Source organism: Leptidea sinapis, chromosome 26 (genome assembly GCF_905404315.1).
Source record: "Leptidea sinapis chromosome 26, ilLepSina1.1, whole genome shotgun sequence".
Taxonomy (NCBI): domain Eukaryota; kingdom Metazoa; phylum Arthropoda; class Insecta; order Lepidoptera; family Pieridae; genus Leptidea; species Leptidea sinapis.
This window is the reverse complement of record NC_066290.1, coordinates 9,963,277-9,990,205: the sequence shown is the minus strand read 5'-3', so window position 1 is coordinate 9,990,205 and position 26,929 is coordinate 9,963,277. Positions and strand designations below refer to the sequence as shown.

The window sequence follows — 26,929 nt, the reverse complement described above, 5'->3', positions numbered from 1 at the left end:
TGCATTAGAGTTTAAATTACATTGTTTATTATGTTTTATTGCTAAATAATTTTTATTTAATTCGCAAATAAAAAGGGCAAGGATAGTCGTCCTACTTACTGTCGCGGATAGTTGCCCCTAGAGTGATAAAAAATTTCTTAACAAGCAAAGACGGATTTTATTATTTTGCTGTTTTTTCGAATTTACTTTGTCTCTCATTTGTTGTAAATTAAATAAATATCTACTTCACAGTTTTATATATTTATTCTAAAAATGCCTCGCAAATATAAGCGAAAACCAGGCGTGGTGCCACGCAACATCAACTGGACAGAAGCTAGCTTAGCACTTGCCTTCGAAGAATTGAGACAAAAAAAAGGTATCAATGAAATTTCTCGAACATTCGGAATATCCGCTCGAACCTTAAGAAGACGCTATGAAAAAGAGTAACAACAACTGCTAACTAGTTATATTTTTGATTTAAAGGTGTATACCTAGGAGTATAAATACAAAATTCTATCTACATACCTACCTTCTTATCTGACCTTATTGGATTTTTTCTCTTTTCTAGGAAAATATCCTGTTCTTGGCTTTGAGAATGAAAAAAGACTTTTATATCAAAGCTCGGAGACGCCGATATTCCTCCTGACAGAATTGCGATTCGCCAATTAGCTTATCAGTTTGCCGAAAAGTTGGGGTTAAAGCACAACTTTAATAATGAGAGTAAAATGGCTGAACCGCAATGGCTAAAAAGCTTTCTTGAAAGAAATCCTGAAATAGCTTTGAGACAAGATGAGGGTTTATCAATTCAAAGAGCGAAGGGTCTCAACAGAACAGATGTTGCAAATTTTTTCAAACTCTTAACAACTATTTCAACTGAGAATAATTTGCTGGATAAACCAGATAGAATATTTAAGATGGATGAAAGCGGTGTTCAACGCAATAATAAAATTGGTAAAGTATTAGCTAAGAAAGGTGCTAAAGCAGTTAAGTACCTTACTTCCGGTGAAAAAGGAGAAACAATTACTGTTGTTGCTTGTTGCAACGCTATTGGCAATTTTCTCCCACCAGTTCTGATTATTAAAGGCGTAAATAAAAAACCAGAATTCGAAGAGGGTCTTCCGCCTGGTTCTCAAGTTTACATGCAAAAGAAATCGGCATACATTACCTCAGATCTTTTTTATAAATGGCTGACTGAACATTTTATTCCACGCAAACCGCCAGGGAAGGTATTACTGATTTTGGATGGTCATTCATCACACTCAAGTGCTGTCAATATGCTAGAAACTGCTCGGAACAATGATGTGATATTACTTTGTTTACCTAGTCATACTACTTCAGCTTTGCAACCATTAGATGTATCACTATTTGGACCATTTAAAAAATATTATAGTACTGAGACAAACAATTTCATGCGCACCAATCCACAAAAAAAACTGAATCGGTACAACTTTGGTCAGCTAATGTCCAAGGCATGGATTCAAGCAGCTATTCCCGCCAATGCAATAAGTGGTTTTCGTGGCAGTGGAATCTTCCCAGTCGAACCAAATGCTCTATCTGACGGTGAATTTGCTATATCAGATCTTGCGTTGGGGGAACTTGCGCAGGAACGAGAATCTAATCCTCTAAATGATCAAGAACGAGGCGTTTCTGGAGTGTCTGCGTTAGAAAAACTCTCACAAGATTCTGAGCAGTCTTGTGTTAAATGAAAGAGACCAAAAGTCATCCCTAAGCAAACAAGTACCAGGTGTTTTTACCGTATCGGAATCTGAGTCTAATCAAAGTTTACATCATCAAAACGAACTGCTCTCATCAGGATATCAAGTTCCAAGTAATGCTGATAATCTGGAAATTATCGTACATGAGTCTGAGCAGAATAATGTGAACACGCCACCGAGGCCGTCTTCAATCCTTTTAAATTTGTCTCAAGATTGTTTAGCCTTAGTTTGTACTTAATAAAGATCTCAGTAAATTATAAAGACTGTTAAATAAATAATAAAGATTACTCTAATTGATATCAATTTGTTTCTATCCAAAATGAAAATCATACCGAGGTTACTATCCCCGCACGAGGCAAGTATCCCCCGAAGCATTTTCTACGCTAGGCTACTATCCGTCATAGTAGGCAACTATCCCTCTTTTGAGAGATGAAATAAAATAGAATTTATTCCAAACCATTGTTAATTATGTATCCAAAAATAGGCTTTTATAGAAGATAAAAGACCTATGTTGTGAGATACATACTACATAGTTTTCAGCAAGTTCATATTTAAAAAAATAACGGTTCTTCGAAAAGTGGGGCAACTATCCGGCTTTTACCCTACAGCAAAGAATTATCAAAAAACATTATTTAATGCAAAAAAATATTTCAGTCATGTACCACTTTTAAAGTAAGGTAAGGTATGTCTTAAAACTATAAAATACTTACATAATATGAATAAAGCTTACATAAAAAATATACATTTGACGAACGTTGATAAATATTAATTATAACACTTACAGTTTAAAAACATAACAATAAATATCTTTCATAATTATTTGTTAGTAATAAAATTTAAGTTAAATTATAAAGGCATTATCACAATCCGATTGTTTTATCACATCAAACCGTACCTAACAAATATGATGTACATGTATATTATTTAAAAAGCAACTTATCAGAAAGAAAAGTGATCGCTGAGCTCATAAACATTTGCTGAAAAAGTTGGCTTTGTAAGAACTCAATTTAAATAATTCGTATACGACATGAGCGCTTGGATGCTCATTTGGATTTTCCAAACTTTTTCTTACAACAAATAAAATAATTAACTTATATTAAATCAGTTTCAATTTTCTAATCAGCATATTGCCTAACTTCATATTTTGTGAAGGGAATTTTTTTACTGTCAAGTCGCAGTCGTTCAAATAATTTCGTTTAAAATTCTATTTAATTAAACCAAAAGAGTATATCTCTATAAGATAATGAATTAGTTTTTAATTTAATAATAAATTGTCAATTTTAGTCAGTATTTTTACGCATAAAGAAATAATAACTAAGAATAACTTTCTGACATTGGATTTGACAATTTGCAAAGTTTCTGCAGCAAATATAATTAGACCATCGATTTCATAATATCAAGATTGACCTGTGTAAGGAGATCTCATACTTATTAGGTACACGGAGAAAAATTATTGCAGTTATCAGTGAAGAAAATATGTAAAAAATGCTAAATTTTGACTATAACATCAAATCGCTTTTGCGTTTACATAGAGACCTTGAAATATTTATTATTTAGCACTGTAAATAGGACTATATTTCGATTTTTGTTTAATATTTTAATTTCTCAGCAATTTTCTAAATTCGTATTTTGTGTGTGTATATTAATTTCGTTTCCAATTTGTAAATCGAAATAAAAAAATTATGAACTAAATATGCCGCCCCTTAAAATTTGCCGCCCTAGGCTCCAGCCTACTCAGCCTGCTGGTAAATCCGCCACTGTGTCATATCCTATTTTGAATAAACATATTTGAATTTTAATACCTGTTAGAAGGCAAACATTGGTACAAAGTAAGGAATGGTAATTTACAAGTATTCTGGCTCCACACTAGGATTCCCTGTTTAGTGAGAACCAGTAGAAATGAGAGCATAAGAATTTATGTGGAGTAAGTTTGAGACGCAGTATAATTAGAGGTCATCTAGTGCTAAAGACCGTTGACTCTCACCTATAGACAGAATACACTAGCGAATAACTAACAAATATTAGAACAATCTATTGAAATCTAAAAGTATTAATTTGATTGCTATTATACATAAAAAAGAAGCCCTCTGAGTTTGTTGCGCTCGTTCTTCTCAGGTCTGACGCATAAATTTTCATCCAAATGTTTTGAGTTTTCTTTAATGCTAATTCCGCCAATACTGGATGTTGACTCGCCAAACTCTGGCACGAGACGATCTACTGAGTATGCCTCGTGTAGAGGCGAAACACGTGTCGAATTGTTTTAGGACAAATTGGCGGAATTTGGATAATAATGATGAATTTCCGCAAAATAACGCCTATTTCAATAAATTTGCATAAATTTTCGTTTGGGTGGTGGTTCTTGTCGTTCAATATGTGAGTAGTGAGCATTTAAACACGTCAATGCAGTGAGTGCTGCAATATCCACGCAATGCGGCCACTACCGACGCGGACGTTCGTACAGACACTACACGGACTTACTGTCATAAAAAAACTTTTCAGTCATTCATACATTTATGGTCCAAGTGCAGACAAAAATATAATACAGCAGTCTGTTACAACTTAACATTTATTTCTATGACATCGAAGCTGTATAATATTGAGTGCAAACATGTCTGATTTTTCAAATAACTCCTTTAGTAGAATTTCCTTAAGAAATAGTAAATCCTAATTCTAGTATCCCAGTCTTTGTAACCAAACTCCTACGAAACAGCAGAAAATCAATTCGTTTGAATATTTGTGGGTATATCGGGTAGGTCTGAGAATTTTTCATATCCTTAAGGGTAAATATTTTCTTTTATTTTTTTGAATTTTATTTCATTATGATTCAGCATTAAAAAATACATGCAACCTCAAGAACTCATTTCACGCGTCTACGATCAACACCTATTTTTGTATCGCGATTTAAATATTATTGAGCGAAGCTCTGGGTGACTCCAATTGATTTCTGTGTTAAATTATTTCTCGGCCATTTCTGGATCGATTTTAAAATTTTTTGAACTGATAGAAAGCTTTCAAAATTTTCTAGTTTATTGTCGAGACAGAATGGCGACTGCGGCATCCTAGTTCTATTTCATCCACAGATACGAAATAGAGTTGCAAGATGGCAATCGAATATAATGATTATTGTAGTAAGATACATTTTATGTACAATATATTTGATAGGTCTGAGATTCGTCGTCGTCTATTTTTTAAACCCCAAAAATTTTAATGATTGAATTTTATTTATTACTTTATATGGCAATACAACGTTTGCTGGGTCAGCTACTCGATGTAATACAATATTATGGGGTGCAACAAGTATCAAACATATAGCTTTAATACAAAGGACGCAGAACACACTCATTAACAAAATTGACGCAACGCAATATTTTATTTTGATTTTTCTTGTTGTAGTTGTAATTGTGAGCACTGGTAACTATCAAATAAGTCACATTAAACAAAAAGTTTTAGAATGTTTTCGAATATCATTTGTTAATTTATGTAGTTATTGCGTATTTATGTATCTGTCGAAATGGTGTTGGTTCACAAATCTAACGGCCGTTATCTGACTTTTCTGTCTCAATAAACTTATCGACGGTAACTCACCTCATCCGTACCCGCTGTCTGTCAATGGGACGATGTATAGCTTACCAGCGATAGAAGTTTGTATGGAAATTGCAATTCACGCGTCCCAAAGGCCATAAGAATGACTTATCGGGTATATTGGGACGGCTTCAGATTATTGACAGCTATTTACTGACAGTAGAATTTTGAATATGCTATCCAATGTTAGCGCGCCATGGAAAGAAGTATGATAGGGTTCAAAAGAATAGACAAAGTAAGGGATAGTCGCATTAGATTCAAGTTCAGGATAGGTATAACCCGGAAAATAAGAATACAAAAGTGGAAAGGGGCAGGACATATTATTATTAGAGGAACAGACAGAGTAAATAAGTCACCCAGTGGTACCCCTGGAATGGAAAAATATAACAGAGGCAGAGCACAGGGTAGATGGAATGACGATATTAGACGATGGTGGCGGCAACGACCTGCGGTAGAGTAGCCACAGAAAGGCAGGAATGGAGAAGATTGGAGGAGGCCTTTGTCAACTGGCAACCGGACACGCAGAAATGGAGAAAAAGTAATATTTTCTAATGAGAAACTATCCAATTAAAATGCTAATAATAAAAATAAATAATAATATTATGAAGCGAATACAACAGACAGGTAATAAGTAAAGAATTGCATACCAACTAAGCAAAATTGATAAAACAATTATTGTGTTCGATGGATTTACTTCGAACGATTGGACTGTATTTGTCCTTAAAAGGTAAAAATGCTCATGTATATCTTGCGAACTATTCAACCAGTAATTCTATGAATCTGGTAATGACCGCTGCATCACCGTTATTATATGAGGAGTGTGCTAATTAATATGGTTATTGTGAGATAAAAACAACGCGACCACTAAGTAATAACTAATTATACAGCGGAAGATAAAACAAGTGGTGCATTAAATTATACATCTGTTATATACGTATACTTACTAGAGCAAAAGAGTGGATTTTTTTTATAGGAGAGGGGTAAACAGGCAATAGGCCCACGTGGTGGGAACTGGTGAGGCAAGCGCCCACTGACATGACCAACATCAGGGGTCAAGAGATGCGCTGTCGGCCTTTAAGTTTGGAGTGAGCCCTCAGTCTGAAGGTTCTTAAGTCGTAATAGTTTGGTAAAACTGCAGCCGGTAATCGATTCCACAAAGTGGCGGTGTGAGGCAAGAAGTTTCATGCAAAACTTAATTTGTTTATAAAAATTTACATCTGTCAACTTTGGTCATCATATAACAGAAAATCATGTAGCACACTCAGAATATAGTACAATAATCCTTTTCGAATATTAATGAAAAAACCTCGCTATTGTAGCGCGTCGGGCATGTTCGCCGAGGCAGGAGTTCCCGACTTTTATGCGATAAATGGTCTCCGCATCGAGTCGGTCTGCGGTCGTCTGCGCGGAGCTCAGGATCGTATCCTTCGAACCATCGGTGATTGCCCGGATAATCATTTCTTCAGGCATTGGTTGTCTGTGTATCAGAGTGAGAACCGAATTTTATTTACTTTTGTTTTATATAATGATTAACATTTATATGATGAATATGAATGTTTGTTTCCGAGTCCTGGATGTTTATAAGTAATTAATATGTATGTTTAAGTAAATATATTGTATTAAATATATCGTTGTCTTGTAACCATAGTACAGGCTATGCCTAGTTTGGGGCAAGATAATTTGCGTAAAAGTGTCTATTTTTTTATATTTTATATCTTACATTTAAATTTTACATATATTTATATTTTATTTGTTATTGTATTTTGTAATATGGGCTTGCTTTGAAATAAACGACTTTACTATTATTATTAAAACGGTCGGTTGTTGAATGTCAGACGTCAACATAATGCGGGTGGAATTTCGCAATTTCCGCATGTTTATAACAATATCACTTATTAATAATTAATCATGACGTTCTATACATATAGACAAATGACGTCATTTAAAAAGAAAAGCGCAAATATGGAATATGCCACAAATTACCTACACTATAATATCATCGACTGCTATATCTATACATTGCCGCATTTACTCCAGTTATTAAAAATATTCTTGGTCAATGCAGCAATCTAAAACATTTATTCAGTTGAAGTTTGATTCGGCGAGTGAGAAAAGTGTGCTTACATTTTTTTTTACTAAGTAGGCGTTACTTTGCGGAAATCCATAATTATTCAAATGATTTGAGTTTTATTTAGTGTTAATTTCGCCAATATTTGTCTTTAAACAATTCGACACGTGTTTCGTGCCAGTTTGCAGTCTCGTGCCTGATTTTGGCGACTCAACATATCCTGAGGATGCCCCGTGTAGAGGCGAAACACGTCTCGAATTGTTTAACGGCAAATATTGACGGAAATAACACTAAGGAAAACTCAAATCATTTGTGCTTACATTGTTTTAAAGCACACTTTTGCCATTTGTCTATCACTGCGAATGATATTATGTCCTTATATGTGTATAGGAGGTCATTGCTTACCAACTTAAATTTTCGAACGTTGCATTACATCCAAGAGGCGTCGGTTCTATTCCCTTCCAAACCGGAACAAAATTTTCTCGATTTTTTTTAATTAACGTAGTCATATGTAGATACGTTTATTCGACGCTGTTATAGTGAATGAAAACATTCATAAGGAACCTAAACACCCACCTGGGTTTTCTGAACCCAGGACACATTTGGCGTTTAAATAATCAAGCAAAATCTTTCCAAATCTCACTTAGGGGGAAGTCTTGGTAATTATTTTTCTTACAGAAAACGGTGTAAAATTGAAATACTTCTTGGAAAAAAATATGGCCAAATGTGACATAATAGTGTTTTTTGTATTAGTCCAAGGCTCGCAGAGCAGCGAAGTACCTAAGCTCGATTGTATAAACGCGATCGACCAGCTATGATTGGGATTATTCATTTTCAAACACGTGGCTGACTCTCTACGACTTGTCATTCAGAATCGGTCACATGTTAATGTATTTGTTAGAGATGTTCTTGTGTCTCGCACACTTTGTGTATACGCTAGTATAAGGATGTATAATAATAAGATAATGTATCATTTATAAGTACATAATGTATGTTAAGCATGTTACATATAGTTCTATGCTCTATGCTCCTGTTAAACGGCGTTGTCTTTCTGCATTCATTAGTAAGATAGCCGAGAACGTGGGTGTGTCTCTAGAGCGATTGAAATCAAAGGAACTTGGCGCAGAGTGCATTGTCCTACACGCACCATTAATTTGTTATCACATGCGTGGTTCATCATAATATTATAGGAAGCAATCTGTTACATTTTATTGTCCGCGCAAATGTGAATTGCTTTTACACGCCAATGATCGATTCCCGAGATTAGAACATTGCCTGCTGAGTTCGCTTTGTAAAGATACGCCTCTTGCTGCTAGACAACCGATGAACACAGGCCAGGTTTATTACTTTAGTATTCGTTACAAGCTATGTCTAACACTCGCGATTTGTATGTCACTTTGTATTGTCACTCAAAATAGAGGTTGACTGTCCACCTCAATTTTTTTCGACGTTTCACAGATGCCACAGCCTATCTACACTTATCAATGATCTAAAGATTCGACAATTAACTGACATAGATAAGGCGCAATTAGTTTACTTCAGTTATTTTCTTGTATTGATGGATTAGGTTTACGCTCAATTAAATGAATGAAAGTTTTGATCGTGGAGAAGCTAAGCAAGTATAGCAGGAGTAAGGAATACTATATGTGTACCTCTTTGGGAAACTATGATTGTAATGTAATATGTAGGTATTCAATAATATAATTAATTCATAAGCTCTTTAACAAAGCTACTTTTGAATAAAGTTACAATTGTATTTCTGTATACTTCGAGTAAAGATTTTTTGTCCCTCTTCTATGCCTTACATGCTAGTAATAATTAAGTACTTTCACGATAAGAGTAACGCAGTTATGACAAAATAAATAAATAAATTCCGACCACAAGAAACTAATAACCTCACGTTAGTTATCCACGCGTTCTTGAGAAAGAGGCCGCCGGCCACAGTCTTTTGCAACACCAGAGGAATCACAGGAACATTGCTGATCTTACTTTTTTTATGGTACCCCAATCGTATCGTCCCGGAAACACCGCACAAGAGAGCTCATTCCATAGCTTGTTTGAACGTGGAATAAAGTTCATTTAATACCACAATGTGGAGGAACGCCACACATCCAGATGGGGGGGATAATATCCGTTGCCCGGATGTCACAACAAACGTTATAAAAAAACTATAGCACAATCGAACAAAGCAGATACGCAGCAGGTTGTTTTATTTATGAAATACAGCTTTGTAACAGTCGCGTGAACAGTGGGACAGTTCGGTTGGAAAACTTTACGAAACAAATTCGAATACAAAACTCATGTCTGCATTTGTTTTGGTTTGTATTATCATAGCAGTTCTATAGAAATAGTAAATGTGGCAGTTACTGAGCCCCGGAACAATACCGGGTGTATCGCGACTCGAGGGTAGATAGAAAACAACTGGGACCAGCAACATTGTAAAATCAACCCGTGGCTGTGGATAACGGAGTGAATTTTCATGAGAATTTAATTTAGGATTGTACTTTACTATTAAGGTGTATCGTGAGTAACTGTTTGTTATGTTAGAGAAATGATACATAGTAGTAAAAATCAAACTAAAAAATACGCTTTTTATAGAAAACGGAACTGAAAAATATTGGTTTATTAATAAAAGCGTTCCTTTTTAGTTTTTTTAAGCTATTATTTGCATTAATGAATTAAAAATTCTCTTTCAAAATTTCGTAATATTAGATAAATCAGTTAAAGATAATGGTTGAAATTTAAAATTAACATCAATTCCTGTCTTATCCACGATAGATGAAAATTATATGATTAAAAAAAATCTTATTTTGCAAATTGAAAAATGGAATAATTTTATCAAATTAATGTTTTGTCATTGGTCCTCAATAAATCTACGAAATTTGAACGAAATCTGGCCGTTTAAAGTGGACCTAAATCGCGCCCAAATGGGTCGGTTTCAAATAAAAATAAATACAGGTGAAGATAATAAAAAGCGGGTAAAAATAAATGGGTAGCTAGTGAGACTAAGATAATATGAGTTAACTTTTATGATACAATAAATATATACATGGGGTCTGTCTGTCCACTACAAACGAGTGAACGGGTCACCTGCTCCATTATTGACCGCGGAACTGGCAATCGCTCAAGATTCCGATACCCAGAATTCCTATACTAGTCGTGGCATTAAGAAAAGTGCTGTCAAAGAGCGGTGACACGACAAAATGTTTTTTTTTTGGACAAGGTTCGGTTCACCCCATTCCGCAACCTTCTCAGGAGAGAACTCGATAGAAAACGCAAGTTTCTCCCGGCACTGGTCGACGATTTCCCGATAGAGACCTGCATGGCCCGTGTATACGGCATCAAAAGCAAAGTTAATTTTTACCCCATTCCACAACCTAGTCTGCAAATTAATGTCAAACGAGAGTTTCTTTACGGAAGAGGACGACAAACAAGTATATCTACTCACCACCTGATGGTATGTGACCACGCGGCCCGTACTCTCTTGAAACACCAGAGTCATTACAACACCGTTGACAACCGTGGCGGCCAAGGATCCAACCAGGGTCTGCGTGGTGAGAGACAACGGTTCTGTCTATTGTGTCCACGACGCTTCAAAATAATAACGTATTTCACAAATAGGCCACGTGTTACATTACACTTGTTCTAACTTGATATTCACTCGTATCACTATTATGTATTACAAACCGGCTAGGTTGTCTCTAGGGTTCCGTACCGCTCCGCTGCCTGACCAGCTATCCCGTTATCCAGTTCAAATTCTGACATCATCATAAAAAATTGTAAGAACCGAGAATAATCGAGTTTTTTTCTTTATTTTTTTATTAATAGTGAGTGGGTGTACAATAAATTCAAATTCAAATATTTTTATTCAAAATAGGATTTAAAATCACTTATAGAACGTCAAAAACTACCACCCATTCAAAAGAGACTGCCTCAGACCTGAGCAGAATGGAGGCAAGAAACACATCGGGGTTTTTTTAAATATAAAATATGGATTACAATGTGATATCGTACAATAAACATTTATAATTAAAGAGCCTGAAGGTGTTCGCTTTATTCCCAGTCCGTGGTGTCATTAAGAAAATCGTTTATGCTATAGTAACCTTTCCCACACAAACGTTTCTAACAATTCTTTTAAATTTCGTAACACATTAACAAAAGAAGCTCTACCACAAATATTCTTCCAGCTCAGCTCTCTCACAAACTCCCACACCATGGATACGTTAAAGTAAATCACATGATAACAGCTCACGGCTCTTTATCAATGTTTAATATACTAGGTCCCTGTGCAAGGCCTGCAACTCCTAAGTACTACTATACTACTTTTTTTTTTACTATTTATTACTTTATTTACTACTAAAGAGCTAATGTCAATCGTGGCTGATTGTTTACGACCTATCAATCAAAATTGGTAACAGTAACAATAGTTTCGCTTTCCTTTTCTGTCTCGCCGTATCCCCGTTAGAGCTGTTCTTCTCTCGCACGCATTGTTTGTCTATACGCTAGTATAGAAACCGGCGACAGTAACAGCCCAGCGCCGCTGTTTTTTTTATTTTATTAAAATAAGGGACGAGACGAGCAGGACGTTCAGCTGATGGTAGTTGATACGCCCTACCCATTACAATGCAGTGCCGCTCAGAATTCTTGAAAAACCCAATAATTCTGAGTGGCACTACAATTGCGCTCGTCACCTTGAAACGTGAGAAAGTCTCGTAAGATGTTTCACATAGGTTAGTGTCGTGTTATGTGGACGGCAGTGATCACTTAACATAAGGTGAGCCGTACGCTCATTTCTCTCTGTGTGTCCTCCATCAAAAAATGAAAACCATCAGGTTCCTTGCTTCCCTCTGAAACCATTAAACAGGTTCCACAAAATAACAGCTGTCTTGCCCAATAAAGGTTACATTACACCAAGCAAGATGCGGCTATACACCTGCGCTTGAACTATACTGTACATAAACAAGGAGATCCGGTGTAGCCATAGTTTTCAACCGAACAGTAATTTGCATAAAATTCATACAGATATTTCGCAATGATTTTGACAGCTTTACAGAAACAAGAAAAAGTTGTATTGTATCGTACGAAAACATTACAAGTAAAAGTTCTCTCAAACGGCCATTTTCAATAACGTATATCTAGTTACGGATACATTGCTGTCACCATTTAGTGACAAGATCTTATCTATCCATAGTTATGTCCAATATAGTTATAGTCCAATGCTTTATATCGATAGGTTATTGAAATGTGAGTAAGCGTAAAAGGATAGATTTGTCTTACCACGTAAGTTAAACTAAGGATAGATAAGTTATTGAAAACGGCCGTTATTGGATGGACATTGGATAGGTAACGTAAAAAAATCATATAGTTTAAAATTAAGTGCGATGGGACTCAAACCCTTAGCCGGCACTACATAAAAATATTCTACGTGTTCAACTTGACTACGAGGACCTTTAAAGTATCTTTTTATTCAACACCTTGCTCAAAATGCCTTCTCAAGACGCGTCGACAAACTCCGTTGTTAATTTTGAACAAAATCACAATTTGAAACACAGAAAATGATGTTGTTTTTGTAAATTTTCAAGCCCAAACACAAAACTCGCGGCAGGCTCAAAATTCGTTGGCTGGAAGGCGTAAAGCAAGACTTTAGGGTTGTTAACCGTACTCTAAAATACATAAATGTATATTATTTCATGTCGGTGTACTTAACAATCTATAATATACATAGCGTACGCTTGATATGGTATGGTATAATCGGGCTAATTTTAGCAACTCGACGACTGTGCGCCTATTTTGCGCGTGTGGGAATATATTTGTTATTCCTGCCACCCCAATTCCTCCAGAAACCTTAGCACCCTCTTCTCCTTCCTAAAGACTTCCAGGAGTGTGTTTGGGCTACCAAGATGTTGAGCCCGGTAAGTTGTTACACTTGGACAATGCAGAAGTACACGCGCAGTTTCCTCAGCCACCATGCAGGCCCTGCTCAGGGGGCTGTCAGATATGCCCATATTATAAAGATGTTTACTACCGTGTCCGGTTAGATCCGCCGTTATCCGTTTATTATATATTTATTATATGAAGCTTAATAAGGCGATTTGCCATACTGGCATCAATGTTGGGGAGTATCTCCAGTGTTTGTCGGTAATCGTTTAATGATGACCATAGATTTTTTTGTTGGTTTCTTGTGCGTTTCCGAATGTGGCTTTTGTGCCAGCCAGAAGGTAGAGGTAAGATGGGTTCTGGCCCTTAGGTAAGGTAATATTTGAGCCTCTTCTAGCTAACTCATCTGCCATATCATTTCCGCATGAGTTGCTGTGACTTTTGATCCATTGTATAAAAAACACAAATATTCTGAGCGGCAATACAATTACGCTCGTCGCCTTGAGACATAAGATGTAAGTCTCATTTGACCATTAATTTCACTAGCTACGGCGCCCTTCAGACCGAAACACAATAATGCTTACACATTACTGCTTCACGGCAGAAAAAGGCGCCGTTGTGGTACCCATAATCTAGACGGCATCCTGTGCAAAGGAGCCTCCCACTGCTCTGTAAATACTGTAGTTCTTCCGAAAAAAGGTGTCAACCCTACAGTATCTCCAAGCGGTCAGTACAGAGTAGGATCGCCTATAGGTTCTTCCTTGACCAGACCAAGGCCCAATGAATGGTACTACCGTGGTAGGAGGTTATCCGACCTACCTTATATGTAAGTATAAAATCCATTCACAATATTCATCAGGTTGTCACACTGTGAGAGACTGACAAAAACAGAATAATTTCGTTCAATTTCATTGCCCACCGAGATTAAAGTTGATATATTGCCGTGGGGTGAGTCTGCGTGTCATTCTAACGAAGAAATATGCGGTGTGACTCCAAAGTTAACACATTTTCGGGTCATTGGACAAGAAAAATCGGGCAATATTTTTGTTTGAGTATCTCGGTTGTCTTTCAAACATAAGGCAAGACAGAGGTGACAACACCACGAAATAAAAACCGCTCTAGTGCGAGTCGGATTCGAACACCAAATATTTTACAATCCCTACAGCCTAGTTAGCAACCCTGCCTACTGAGCTAGAGGTCCCGAGTTCGAATCCCGGTAGGTGCAAACATTTATATGATGAATGTTTGTATCCGAGTCATGGATGTTCATTTGTATGTATGTATGTTAAAGGAAATATATTGTATTACATATATCGTTGTCTTGTACCCATAGTATAGGCTATGCCTAGTTTGGGCCAAGGAATTTGTGTAAAACAGTGTCAATATTTATTATTTTAATTAATTTTTTAATTATTATTCAATAATTATTATTATTTCCGAACTTGCGGGTAGAATATATTAAAACAGCGTCTTTTTTGATAATTATACATACGAACCAATAGAGAGCGCTAAACACAATTTGTAATTTGATTCGGATTAAAAATATTGTATTAGTTATTGCTTGCTGAATAGCGGGCGAACAGACGAAACATAGAAACAGTTCTGTTTGGGTACCGAATATTAAAACAGGTCTCAACATGTGGATGTGGCTTCTATGAACAGCAAAATTATTTGAATATTTTAAATGGGAATGGGTAACGTAACAAGCAAATGATGAAAGGCAAATTATACAATACTAAAAAATAAGAAAATGAATTGAACGGCCAGTCCACGATATTCAGCGGTAGATAACAGTGACAAAAAAATAAATTATAATTAACCTGGCGACCTACACACGGTCAATTAAAAGGTGACATTGGACCTTATTCTGATTTGAGAATTCTAAAACAATATAGCGGTGCCCTGACGCGGGTCACACTAAAAATCGTCTGTTTTAAACTCAAAAATCAGGATTTCATTCTTGATAATTTCCTCCTTCAAAAATTAAACAATTGTAACGAAATTCTGGAAACTGAATAGAAAAGATATTCAGATTTTTAAACAAGGCCTATATGATTAAGCCGATTTAAACATTTGTCGATGTAGGTACTCTAACACTAACAATAAAAAAGGCAAGACAAAAGACACCTATAATGATGAAATAGATCTTATTTGATAATATCTTGTCCATCCACAAATGTTACCTAGTAACAGAACAGTGTGTTGAGGCCTTAAATGTCATCGAAACGTTTACAAACAGTGCACGTCAATTAAGTGATGCGTATAAAATAAATAACGACATATAAATGGATAGAACGAGAATCAAATGCAGCGCTGATCGAATAAATTGAGCGCATCCATATTTTATGCGCCAGGAAAGGATGTTTTGGTTGCAGTATTTCACACGGGGACTATCCACACTGTTGATTGGATGATTGATATAAATCACGACATTAATGGCCTTGTGAGAACTATTCTTATCGATTCTATGTTAAAACATTTACTTAAAAATGGACTTTTTGGGAAACTATTTCAATGATTTTGTTTTTGAATGTAACTGTCCTATGGTTAAACAACTCATATTAATTAATTAATATTGTCGACATTCCTCAGATACCTGAGTTTAATTTCCTCTTATCGATTGGGTGACAAATTTTGAGCGTCAATAAATGATTTTTAAATCATATTAATAGTTGTCACCTACAACAACTTGGTTAAAAGAGCTGGTATAGATATTTTTCAGCACTCTGCCACATGTTTCAAAAAAGAAATCAAAAAAATTATGAAAGTACTGCAAGATGGTTAGTCATTGTTCGTAATTATTGTTTTATTCTTTAGTTTTTTCTTGGTTATTAAGTAAGAACATAGTTATTTTATTGTTTTATCAGCCTTTTGCTTGTGGCTTTAATTTGTAAAAATTTTATCAAAAATTGTTTTCAAAAGTTTTAGTTTAACAAAGGATGTATATAATACTATTAAGCATGTCGAGTTAGCCTGTAAGTGGAGTATACAACATTATAAAAGAATTTTTAAATGTATCTATAGATTAAGATAGTTGTATGCACGTTGGCTTCCTAATAAATAAATAAAATAAAAAATATTTTGAATAAAATTATCACTACATATTATTATGACACAAAGTACTCTGCCGCGTCTGTCTGTCTGTTCGCCATAAACTTAAAAAGCGTAGTTTTCGGGGAAGGCATAAGTATATAATTTGCTAAGTTTTTGTATACCTATAATGATAGTTTTTAGGATCGGCCAATTAATAAAACGATAATGTGTTGCTCTGAAATAATAAAAGATTTATTATGCTTTATAGTTTTTAACACACTTAATTTATGACATCACCATATTAAAACAAACCTGAAATAATAAAAGAAATGACATTAAAGTTTATTCTTTAAATACGCCAACTCCTTATTAATTAATATTGATAGTTTCAACTTTCAATTCTAATCTTTTCTATTTTACCTCTAACCTCCAACTTTGTAAAATGTGATAAAACTTTAAAACACAGATTAGACACAAGTCACTGACATTGACAACACATTCATAAATGCTTTGACATTCCTTTAGGCACTGTGGTAAAATTCGTATTAAAGGTAATTAAGAAAATAGGAATGTGTTTTCTTTACATACCTAATACCTTTCTGTATACATTAACGATATTTGTTGGAAGTGTTGCAAAATAATGTTCGCGATGGCATATGTCTATCTCTTAAGGATAACATATTATATCCATTTAAATTCTTTCAAATTTTGGTAATTACACAAATAAAATTTGAAAAACAAAATTGTATGAACGATGCGGGATCGAACCCACGACCTCCGGCGTTCTAGTAGGTAGTAGGTATTCTTATAAATTGTGCACTAAATTGTGCGATTATGTTACCATGTTTTAATAAATAATGCCTTACAATCGAAATATATACATGTATGTCACAAACAAAAATAAATTATAATACAATTGCGTAAGGTTTACATAATATTATAAATAACTTATAAAGGTAGTTTTGAAGAGTGTGGTGTCATTTAACATTACACGGGTGGTTGAACACCCTTACCTTTTCACCTTCGGGCCCTTTGACTATTAATAAAATTGTTGATATTTTCTCTCTACTTAACATGAGTATACCTACTTACTTAATGGGCCAGAAAGCTGATCAATACACAAGGGCAGTAAGTGGTCATGAAAGCTAAATACCTTACATTTACATTTTTAACCGACTTCAAAAAAGGAGGAGGTTCTCAATTCGTAGGTATGTTTTTTATGTTTGTTACATCAAAACTTTCGACTGGGTGAAACGATTTTGATAATTCTTTTTTTATTTGAAAGCTGGTGCTTCCCGTGTGGTCCCATTGTAATTCCAGATCTGACAATGACATCCATGACAAAACCATAAAAGTCTTAAATTTCCTATACATACGTCTAGATACGTATGTATGCTTCGCTATCAAAGTGGATGATAGATTTACGAATAACTCAATATCGTGCCAACCGATTCCTCGAAATGATATAAGTGAGATAAAGGCGAGAGGTGAGCGGGTCGCGGCGGAGGGACACCGATTCCAAAAATAACAATAATCGTAACTAGAATTAGATTAATTAATTAGATTGTATAAAAATACGCAATTATTTTTATACTTTTTAGTGCATATTATATCTATTATTTTGGAATAGTGTTTTTGAAGTCGGTTGATTTTTTGATAATTTTTTTTAAATACATCTCGACAAAAGTATTTAAAGTTTTGACTGTTTATACATAGTATAAAAATGCATACCTATTGTATCTTATGTATTACAAATGTATCTAAGCGTATGTAATGTGTCATCACAGACATTTTAAATGTACTTTTTATTGTGTCTTTTCCACATAAAAACAACATTAAGGCTATGTTTTTCATAGAAGAGCGTACGGATCAGTTGATATTAAGCGCTCGCCCACACTCTGTTGCACCACCAGAGGTATCACAGCAGCGTTGCCAGCCTTTTAGAATCAATAATAATAAGAAAGGTATTCACGCTTTTATTAAGGTACCGATGTCGTATCCTCTCGGTAGCACCGCACAATACACAATTCATTCCACAACTTGGTTATACGTGGAAGAAAGTTCCTTGAAAACCGCCCTGAAGACTGTAGAGGACCGCTACACATCCAGATGGTGGGGATGATATCCTAACTTGTGGCGTGTCGTACCAAGGTGGAATTCGGCGGCAGGAATCAGGTGAAACAGCTCTTCGGAACACTCCCCGTGATAAATGCGGTAGAAGACACATTAAAGATTTATTATTTATCTGAGAGATTTAGCCTTATGTTAGCCTACTACAACTATTGCTAACGTATATCTGTCTATAATATAGATATATATACAAGTGCTATCCCGGCAAACGTTGTTTTACCATATATATATAAATTACGTGACACGTTGTTTGTCCGCGATGGACTCGGATTTTAATGGGGATTAATTTCTTCATGGAGTGCAGTTTGGTCCAACTTGAGAGATAGGATATTTTTTATTTCGATTTGGGACCCATAATTATTTTTATTTTCAATATTTGTTTTGTATGGACATAATATACTAACACCTTACGGTATGAGTATTATTCCGAACGGTTCAGTAGTTTTCTCTGTATTAGCAAAGACTACAAAAAAACGGCTTTTCATTTATTAGTATAGATTTATTAATCAGTGTAAGGCTTCTTTGCACGAGATGCCATGTAGATGAATATGCTACAGTGGTGCCTTTTACAGTCGTCAAACAGTAATGTGCAAACATTATTGTTTCTGTTTGAATGGCGCTGTAGCTGGTGGTATTACTGGCCTAATGAGATTAAACATCTGTTAGGCCCACCACACTATGAATCTTGTTATACTCCTGACTCTACCACAACGTCGACGTGTCTGCCCACACACTCCCATACTCGCACAAGTAATCGTGACGGTTGTCGCATTCGCATTGGTTCCTTTGACTCGTGCTCAGAGTGCCGTCAAAATAGGGAGCGGTGGCCACGACGACGAGATTGATGTGGGGCGTGACGAGTAATGTTACCACACTACGTCTGTGTCTCCACTACTTCGCATGCCACTCGTCGCGTGTGGCAGGCCTAGTATGTCTTACAGTGACGAGCGGAATTGCGATGCAGCTTAGATCTTTCAATATTCAATGCTGAAAATCACTGAATTGTAACAGACGGGGTGTCTCATCTAAAGACAGGTTAACGGCATGTTACTACTTTTATTCTTTAAAAAAGAGTAATACTGACCCCTTCACTAGGCATCGCCTGTTTTGGATGTTAAAAAAATATAAAAACAAACAAGCAGCTAGTGACGTCAAGCTGAAAACTCAGCCATCTGAAATCCGGTGTAACTAACTTTTATGTTTTCCTTCCCACATAGCTACCTACTTGTGTAGTTCATTGTTTTTATTGAAAAGATGTGCATTACTTATTATTAGTACTCTTTATTATATATTTGTATTATCTCTATATTTCTGCTGACCCTACAATACACAATTCACACCATGTTATGTGAATTGCTTAATTCAAGTATCTAATAATATATTTAAAATACACAAAAATGTTAATAATATGAACCTATGTATTATACAAATCTAAAGTATTGTTATAAAATCAAAATAAAATGTGAAATAAACATATTTTATTTGAATGATTTGGCAGCTAATAATATTTTAGTTATTAGGCTTAGTTTAGTAGAAGCAAATAGACCAAACAACTTATATAAGTTATAATATTTGCACTAATATTAGTGAGGTACCAACAACGACATAACAGGAAGTAAACACAGAACTATTGTATGGCAATGCTGCTATCTTAGTATTATCTGTTGGTGATATCATTAATCAGCTATGATAAGACTAACATCCTTCAACCAGCACAGATAAAATGGGTGGCTGTACACTATCTACAGCCTTTCTTATTGAAGTGAAAACATGATCAAAGTGAGCTTCATAAAATAAAAATCAATATTCTGTGCTGTATATGTATAATTAAAAACTCATACTAATTACTGGAGCTGACTTATTATTGGAGTACTTACAAAACACCCAATGAATAAAAACCAAATAATGATGTAAATTGTTATACTTACAAACAACTCATGTTGGATTTTATCTTATACTGGGTGAAAAAAACAGTAATAAATTTCGTAAATTGTATCCTTAGCTGACCTCTACTCAGTGAAAGGAACTATCCTACCAAACTTCAAGTCTATATGCCTTATAGTTCCAGAAATATCATGATGAGTCAATACATAGGTGGAAATCTCATATATAGATTAACATGCCAAGAGAGATTTAAGTTGACTTTTACATGAAACATTGTATAGGGGTACAAAGTTATTTTAAGGTGACAGCATGCCTGGAGGAATGTGAGAGTTGGCATGGTGCAACATGAAGTGTAAAACTAACCAATAAAATAACATTGTAACAAGTATTACACAGACCAAGGAGGTACACAGTAAATCCTAGATGGATGTGAGAGTGCAGACAGACAAAAGAAGCTATACCATGGACCAGAAGCTATCTGGCAAGCTGGTGAATCTCACACAATCAATGTAAAATACTTCATAAGATAATTGGTCATGGGCCTGTTCAATAATGATGTCACTGACAGCCATGTGCAGGGTTTTTGTGGATGCAGAAACGAAGCCATAATTTGTATTTATATTATATATTCATTTTTCAAATAAAAATATTTGAATTGGTGCTACAGATTTCACCCCCGTTTATGTAATTACCTCAGGCTTAAAGTTAAAATAAAATTGATAGGTACATTGTTAATGATATAACAGTTAGGAATGGTCTCCCTCATGACAAGTATCATCTTATTCTATATCACATTTCAACTGTTTTCAAAAGGTATTGTAATAGTAATAACCACCATCCCTCACTCCTTCATCCTTTCATTCGGTTTTCTTTTATATTGCAGATGTATGTATTTACCAGTCATTCATCTATTCATTTAGTTAATAAATTAAACAATCCACCTTCTCAAAATTATTGTGTATTTACATTGTATGTTATCTGACTTAGTAAATATCTTCCTTTGAAGCATGTCTACCTCAAGTTCAATAAAACATTAACAGTCCCAAAACATCTTACTGACTTAATGAATTAATAAGAATACTTAATATCCACTCCGGACATTCCTTAAAAATACCAAACCAGTGACTGAGCCTATGCATAAAAATGCATAAAAGGCATTTATTTTCTCTAAATTGATTCCTTTAGAATTCTTTTTTCTCACTACCACTCAGGAAACAAATGGCACTCTGAGAGAGAAGAAGCAGCGCAAGAAACTCTTCCAGCATTCTTTGCAGTTCAATAATCAGACAATTAATGATCACTACGGGAGAACTCACTTATTTTACATACAGATTAAAATTATGGGCAACAATTTTATTATAATTACTTCAAAAATACTTATGATTACCTTTTCCATTTGATATATAGAAAACCACATATACTATTGAAAGGAGCATCCTGAAGCAGAAAAATGTATGAAAAACAAAACTAATTGACAGAAGTGTCCATACCATACAACCAGACATATAATTAGCAGATGAAGGTAGGCAGGGTCTGAACCAAGAGGGAAGGTAGCCAGAAAACATCCTGAAGAAAAGTGGATTTATGAAATAATAAAAATAGCTGGAGGAGACTGGACAAAGAGAGTGTATTCTAGGACTCCTTGGAAACCATTGGAGAGGCTCATACCCTCCACGTAAAATTTCAAATCAAATCAAATCTAATCAAAAGTATTTTTATTTCTTAGGCATTGCACTTAAAATATGTCATTTTTTTATACAGTAACAGGTATGATAATAATTATTAAATAGATGTAATATTTAATAGTCTTTGTTACTTAATGACTCACCTTTTGCAACTCCATCGAATGATTGTAAAACCTGTGCAGTTTGTCAACCAGGGGTTTGACCGCACGCCACGCTCTCTCTTGAGTGATGGTGGAAGGATCAGCAATAGCTTCTCGTATCTCCTTTCCAGCTCCCTTGTAACATTGTATTTCTTCTAAGATTTTATCAGAAACTATCAGCACTCTCTGAACTTCTTCGTACACTTCTCGCTCCGTATCTGTAGGCGCTGCATTCTCAAAATCCAGAAATATATCATATCTTGGCGATGAACAGCAATTTGAATCATCTCGAGCTAATAAACTCAATAGCTTTCCCATTTTATTTGAAAATGTATCACTGTTTAATGTGAGATACCTCCTCTAAGACACCAATAGCATTGCCTAAATACAATTAAATAATATTTCACGATAGTTTTTACTCGCACTATTTTATTAATGATAGATGTTGTTCTTTCTTTTAATTTACTTTTGAACGTACTAAAATTTTTAACTGTGTTATTTATTTCAACATTTCAGATAAACACATCCACCAATACCCCCAGTTAACTCTAAACTATTCATACCTATTCTTAAATTCAACTTTCAAGTAATCAAGAACAAAGAGTATATAGACACATAATATTACAACAAAGCGAACAAAGAGTCACCTATTATTACTAAATGCATTATGATTTCCCTATATATTATTATACTCTTTGATTATGATCAAAGCCCTAAAATTATTTTTAGTATGATTTAATTAAAATAACAATCTGTAGGTAGTAGGTACCTGCTGAATTATTTCATACACTTTGTCCATTTTATTCATAGGTTTTTGACGGATCGACGACTGACAGTTTATAGTAACCGATATCGTTTATTTTTTTGTAAAAAATATAATGTCATATTTATTTTCATATTTATTAACATGAAACTAAATATTACATCATTATATATACATCAACTGGCAACATCAACCGACCGTCTGGTCGCCACTTTGACGTAGTGTCAAGTCTGTCACTCGATATACAAAATGTACTCTGTGGTCACTCGCAACAAACCACAGAATCACAGATTACAGAACACTTTTGAAACAAACGCCCGTGCTAGCGCCCGCATTTACGTTCGCTAAGAGTTCTCTCGCATTTGTTATGTCTCAAGTTGAGTAGTTTTATTTCTTGGTGCAACTTTTAGGAATGCTTCGATTGGGCTGAGTACATTGATCGTGAAAATGCCGGAAGGACGTGTGTTAAAAGGACAATCGAATCAATTTGAATCAAAATGGCGGTCCGCTTATGATACAAATTAAATTTACTTTAATTATTTTTCAAAATTCTTTTACAATACTAATTTTCTATAAAATTAAATTTTTTTTCCATAAAAATACTTAAGCCCCCATTCAGTATTTTATTTTAAAATTTCTTTTTTAATACTAATATTTATTAATTTATTATAATATAATTTATTATAATCGGTTTGGTTCTGAGAAATGTGACTAAAATCAGTAACGAAGCCTACGGCAGGAGCGGCCTAGGACGAAACATGCCTTCTACACCAAAAAGAAAACGCCGGCCTCGTAATGTGACAGCAATTGACGATTTTGATGCTCACGCTACTTGTCATCATGTACTATATATATATTATATATAAGGGGGCTCAACAGTTGTCAAGAGAGGCGTGGCCGGCATTTAAGGTCTCTGCTCTTTTCTTGAAGGTCCCTTAGTTGTATCGTTTCGGGAAAACCGCAACCGGTAATTGATTCTACAAAGTGGCTGTGCGAGGCAAGAAATTGCAAAACGCGCCGTTGTAGAATGCCAGACGTCAACGTAATACGGGTGGTACTTTGCACTTCAATCAACCCGAACAGCTCCTCTGAACCCTTGATGAGAGATGACTTGATCGTCGATGATTCGAGCCGCTCTTGGTTGTATACGGTCGAATGGAAGGATGAAGGAAGGAAATGGAATCTGCTATATTTCTTGGCATTACTCTTGATTCCAAATTGCAGTGGGGCCCCCATATTGAAGGATTGGCGAATAGGCTTAGTACTGCAGCATATGCGGTTAAGAAAATCAGACGGTTAACTGACATAGATACGGCGAGATTAGTATACTTTAGTTATTTTCATAGTATTATGTCCTATGGTATATTATTATGGGGCAGTACGGCCGATATTAATACTATCTTTGTGCTGCAGAAGAGGGCTATTCGCGCGATTTATAACCTAGGTCCTAAAGAATCATTAAGAGAAAAATTTAAAGAAATAAACATTTTGACTGTTGCTTCTCAATACATTTTTGATAATGTTTTGTATGTTCATAAGCACATTGAGGAATTTTCTAGAAACTGTGACATTCATAATGTTAACACGAGGAACAAACATAAACTTGTTATGCCTACTACTCGGTTGGGTCGAGTTAGTAAGGCTTTTGTTGGGCGATGTATATGCTTCTACAAAATGATCCCAGAAAATGTACAATACAAATGTGTTACGAAATTTAAAAGAATTGTTAAAAAACGTTTGTGTGGGAAAGGTATTGGTATTGGTAAAGGGCTCCTGTTTCCGCAATTAGACCGCTTAATTGGGTCCATTTTGCGTGCAGTGTTGGCCAGTTTTAGGCATAAATCACGGTGTACGGTTTTGCTATGCAAATACGAAGCAATTAGTAAATTAGACTTATCTCTTTTTCACTTGCGATAATTGCATTTACTATTCTTCTTTCACGTGTAATCGTAATGTAGTGTGCTATTGCAATGTTAAATTATTGATGTGTGCGTTTGTGTATCATTTACAAACACCGAATGTTGTCTAGGTAACCTATCTAAACTTTTTAATATCATTGTACATAGGTACATTTTTAGAGAAATACGTTAAGGACGCGTTCTCAAAACAGAGAGGTATCGAATCGCACCACTACACTGACACCGCTCGAACACATACGCGAACTTAAAGTTAATTGCGGGAATCAAATGAATTTGATACTTTGGCAAGTTTGAATTTTGTTTTGTTTAATACTTATGTATTTTTGATGATTGTTTGATGTATTCGTTTAGTAGGTAAATATTAGAACATTAGATGGCAATTCTGTCGCATAACGTCGTGTGCAGTAAACGCAGTTTTTTTAAATCCAAGATGGCCGCCGCGAAAAATTATGATTTCAGCAATATGGGTATCGTATCCGAGGATATCGAGGGTGCAGAGAACGATTTTGGGATCATTTTTGAAATCCAAGATGGCCGCCGCGCAAAGATATGATTTCCACAATATGGGTATCGTATCCGAGGTTCTCGAGGGTGCAGAGAACGATTTTGGGATCATTTTTGAAATCCAAGATGGCGGCCGCGCAAAATTATGATTTCAACAATATGGATACCGAATCCGAGGTTCTCGAGGGTACAGAGAACGAATTTGGGATCATTTTTGAAGTGAAACTTCTTTGCCCGCATGAGGGTAAATTTTTTACGGATGAAACGGAATAAAGTGTCACGAAAATGAAGGACGTTTTTATCCAAGAAGAGGGGAGGGAGATTGAGTCTGATTGAGATAGAGTGAGAAAATTCTAATGTAGCATGAAGCAGACGGTACCGCTATGAAGTAAATCAACTTCACTACTAGCGTTGTATCTAGCGTGCGTCCGCGAGTATGTAGAACATTCTCCCTACTAGCTTTGTATCGTGAAGGTTTAATGAGTAATAATAATTAGTAAAACATCTAATAATTACTAATATTGACAAAAATCAATTGGTTTAGAGAACAGATTAGGATAATTATTAATATAAACGAGATTTAAAAATTGGTTTTCACAAATAAGTTTCACTTCTGACATGTGTACTTTGTACACACGTCATTTTTTGTGTTGTCTGGTGCTTTGGACGTAGCTTCCCCCCTGAGGACACCTCCCCTAAAAGTGGAGTTGAAAAAAATACTGGAGACATACCTTGTGGGGTATCGTTGGATAGGTCTTTGAAAGTTAGATTCAGGTTTGATACATGACATTTCCTTTTGTCTCTTGAAAATAATGCGGGATTAAGGAAGATATACGTTAGATTTATGTAATATATAGGTATCATTAGACAGGTCTTTCTAAATCTAATTATGAGATTTTTTAATTAGATTGGTAACGGAATGTGTTTTGTAAATATTGTACGTGAAAAGTCGAAACGTAAATATTTCTATATTTTTAGGGAATGAAGAATTAATTTAGCATGCTAGACAGGCCTATTGTTAGACGGGCCTTTTATAATATAATTTAAGTTTATGAACGAATTCTAATGTTGTCGATGTAAATGACACCCATGAAGAAAATTTTGTAGATTTCATAGGCGCCATCATGGATTTCGATTTTGACCCGATATTCGTTATTGTTGACCCCGAAAACCATGAAAATGACACCCATGAAGAGAAGTTGGTAAAATTCATAGGAGCCATCTTGGATTTCGATTTTGACCCGATATTCGTTATTGTTGACCCCGAAAACCATGAAAATGTCACCCATGAAGAGAAGTTGGTAAAATTCATAGGCGCCATGTTGGATTTCGGTTTTGACCCGATATTCGTTATTGTTGACCCCAAAAACCATGTAAATGACACCCATGAAGAAAATTTTGTAGATTTCATAGGCGCCATCATGGATTTCGATTTTGACCCGATATTCGTTATTGTTGACCCCGAAAACCATGAAAATGACACCCATGAAGAGAAGTTGGTAAAATTCATAGGAGCCATCTTGGATTTCGATTTTGACCCGATATTCGTTATTGTTGAACCCGAAAACCATGAAAATGACACCCATGAAGAGAAGTTGGTAAATTTCATAGGCGCCATCTTGGATTTCGATTTTGACCCGATATTCGTTA

At 35.2% G+C, this 26,929-nt stretch overlaps 1 protein-coding gene across 1 annotated transcript in view; it reads right to left on the bottom strand.

The window, feature by feature from the left end:
- Positions 1-22,629, bottom strand: part of LOC126972479 (CYFIP-related Rac1 interactor B) — a 58,469-nt gene extending 35,840 nt beyond the window's left edge. Inside the window, exon 1 of the mRNA XM_050819277.1 lies at positions 22,097-22,629. Coding sequence (XP_050675234.1) covers positions 22,097-22,411 — 315 coding nt within the window. The 5' untranslated portion in view covers positions 22,412-22,629. The remainder of the gene's footprint in view (positions 1-22,096) is intronic.
- Between the last annotated feature and the right edge of the window lie 4,300 nt (positions 22,630-26,929).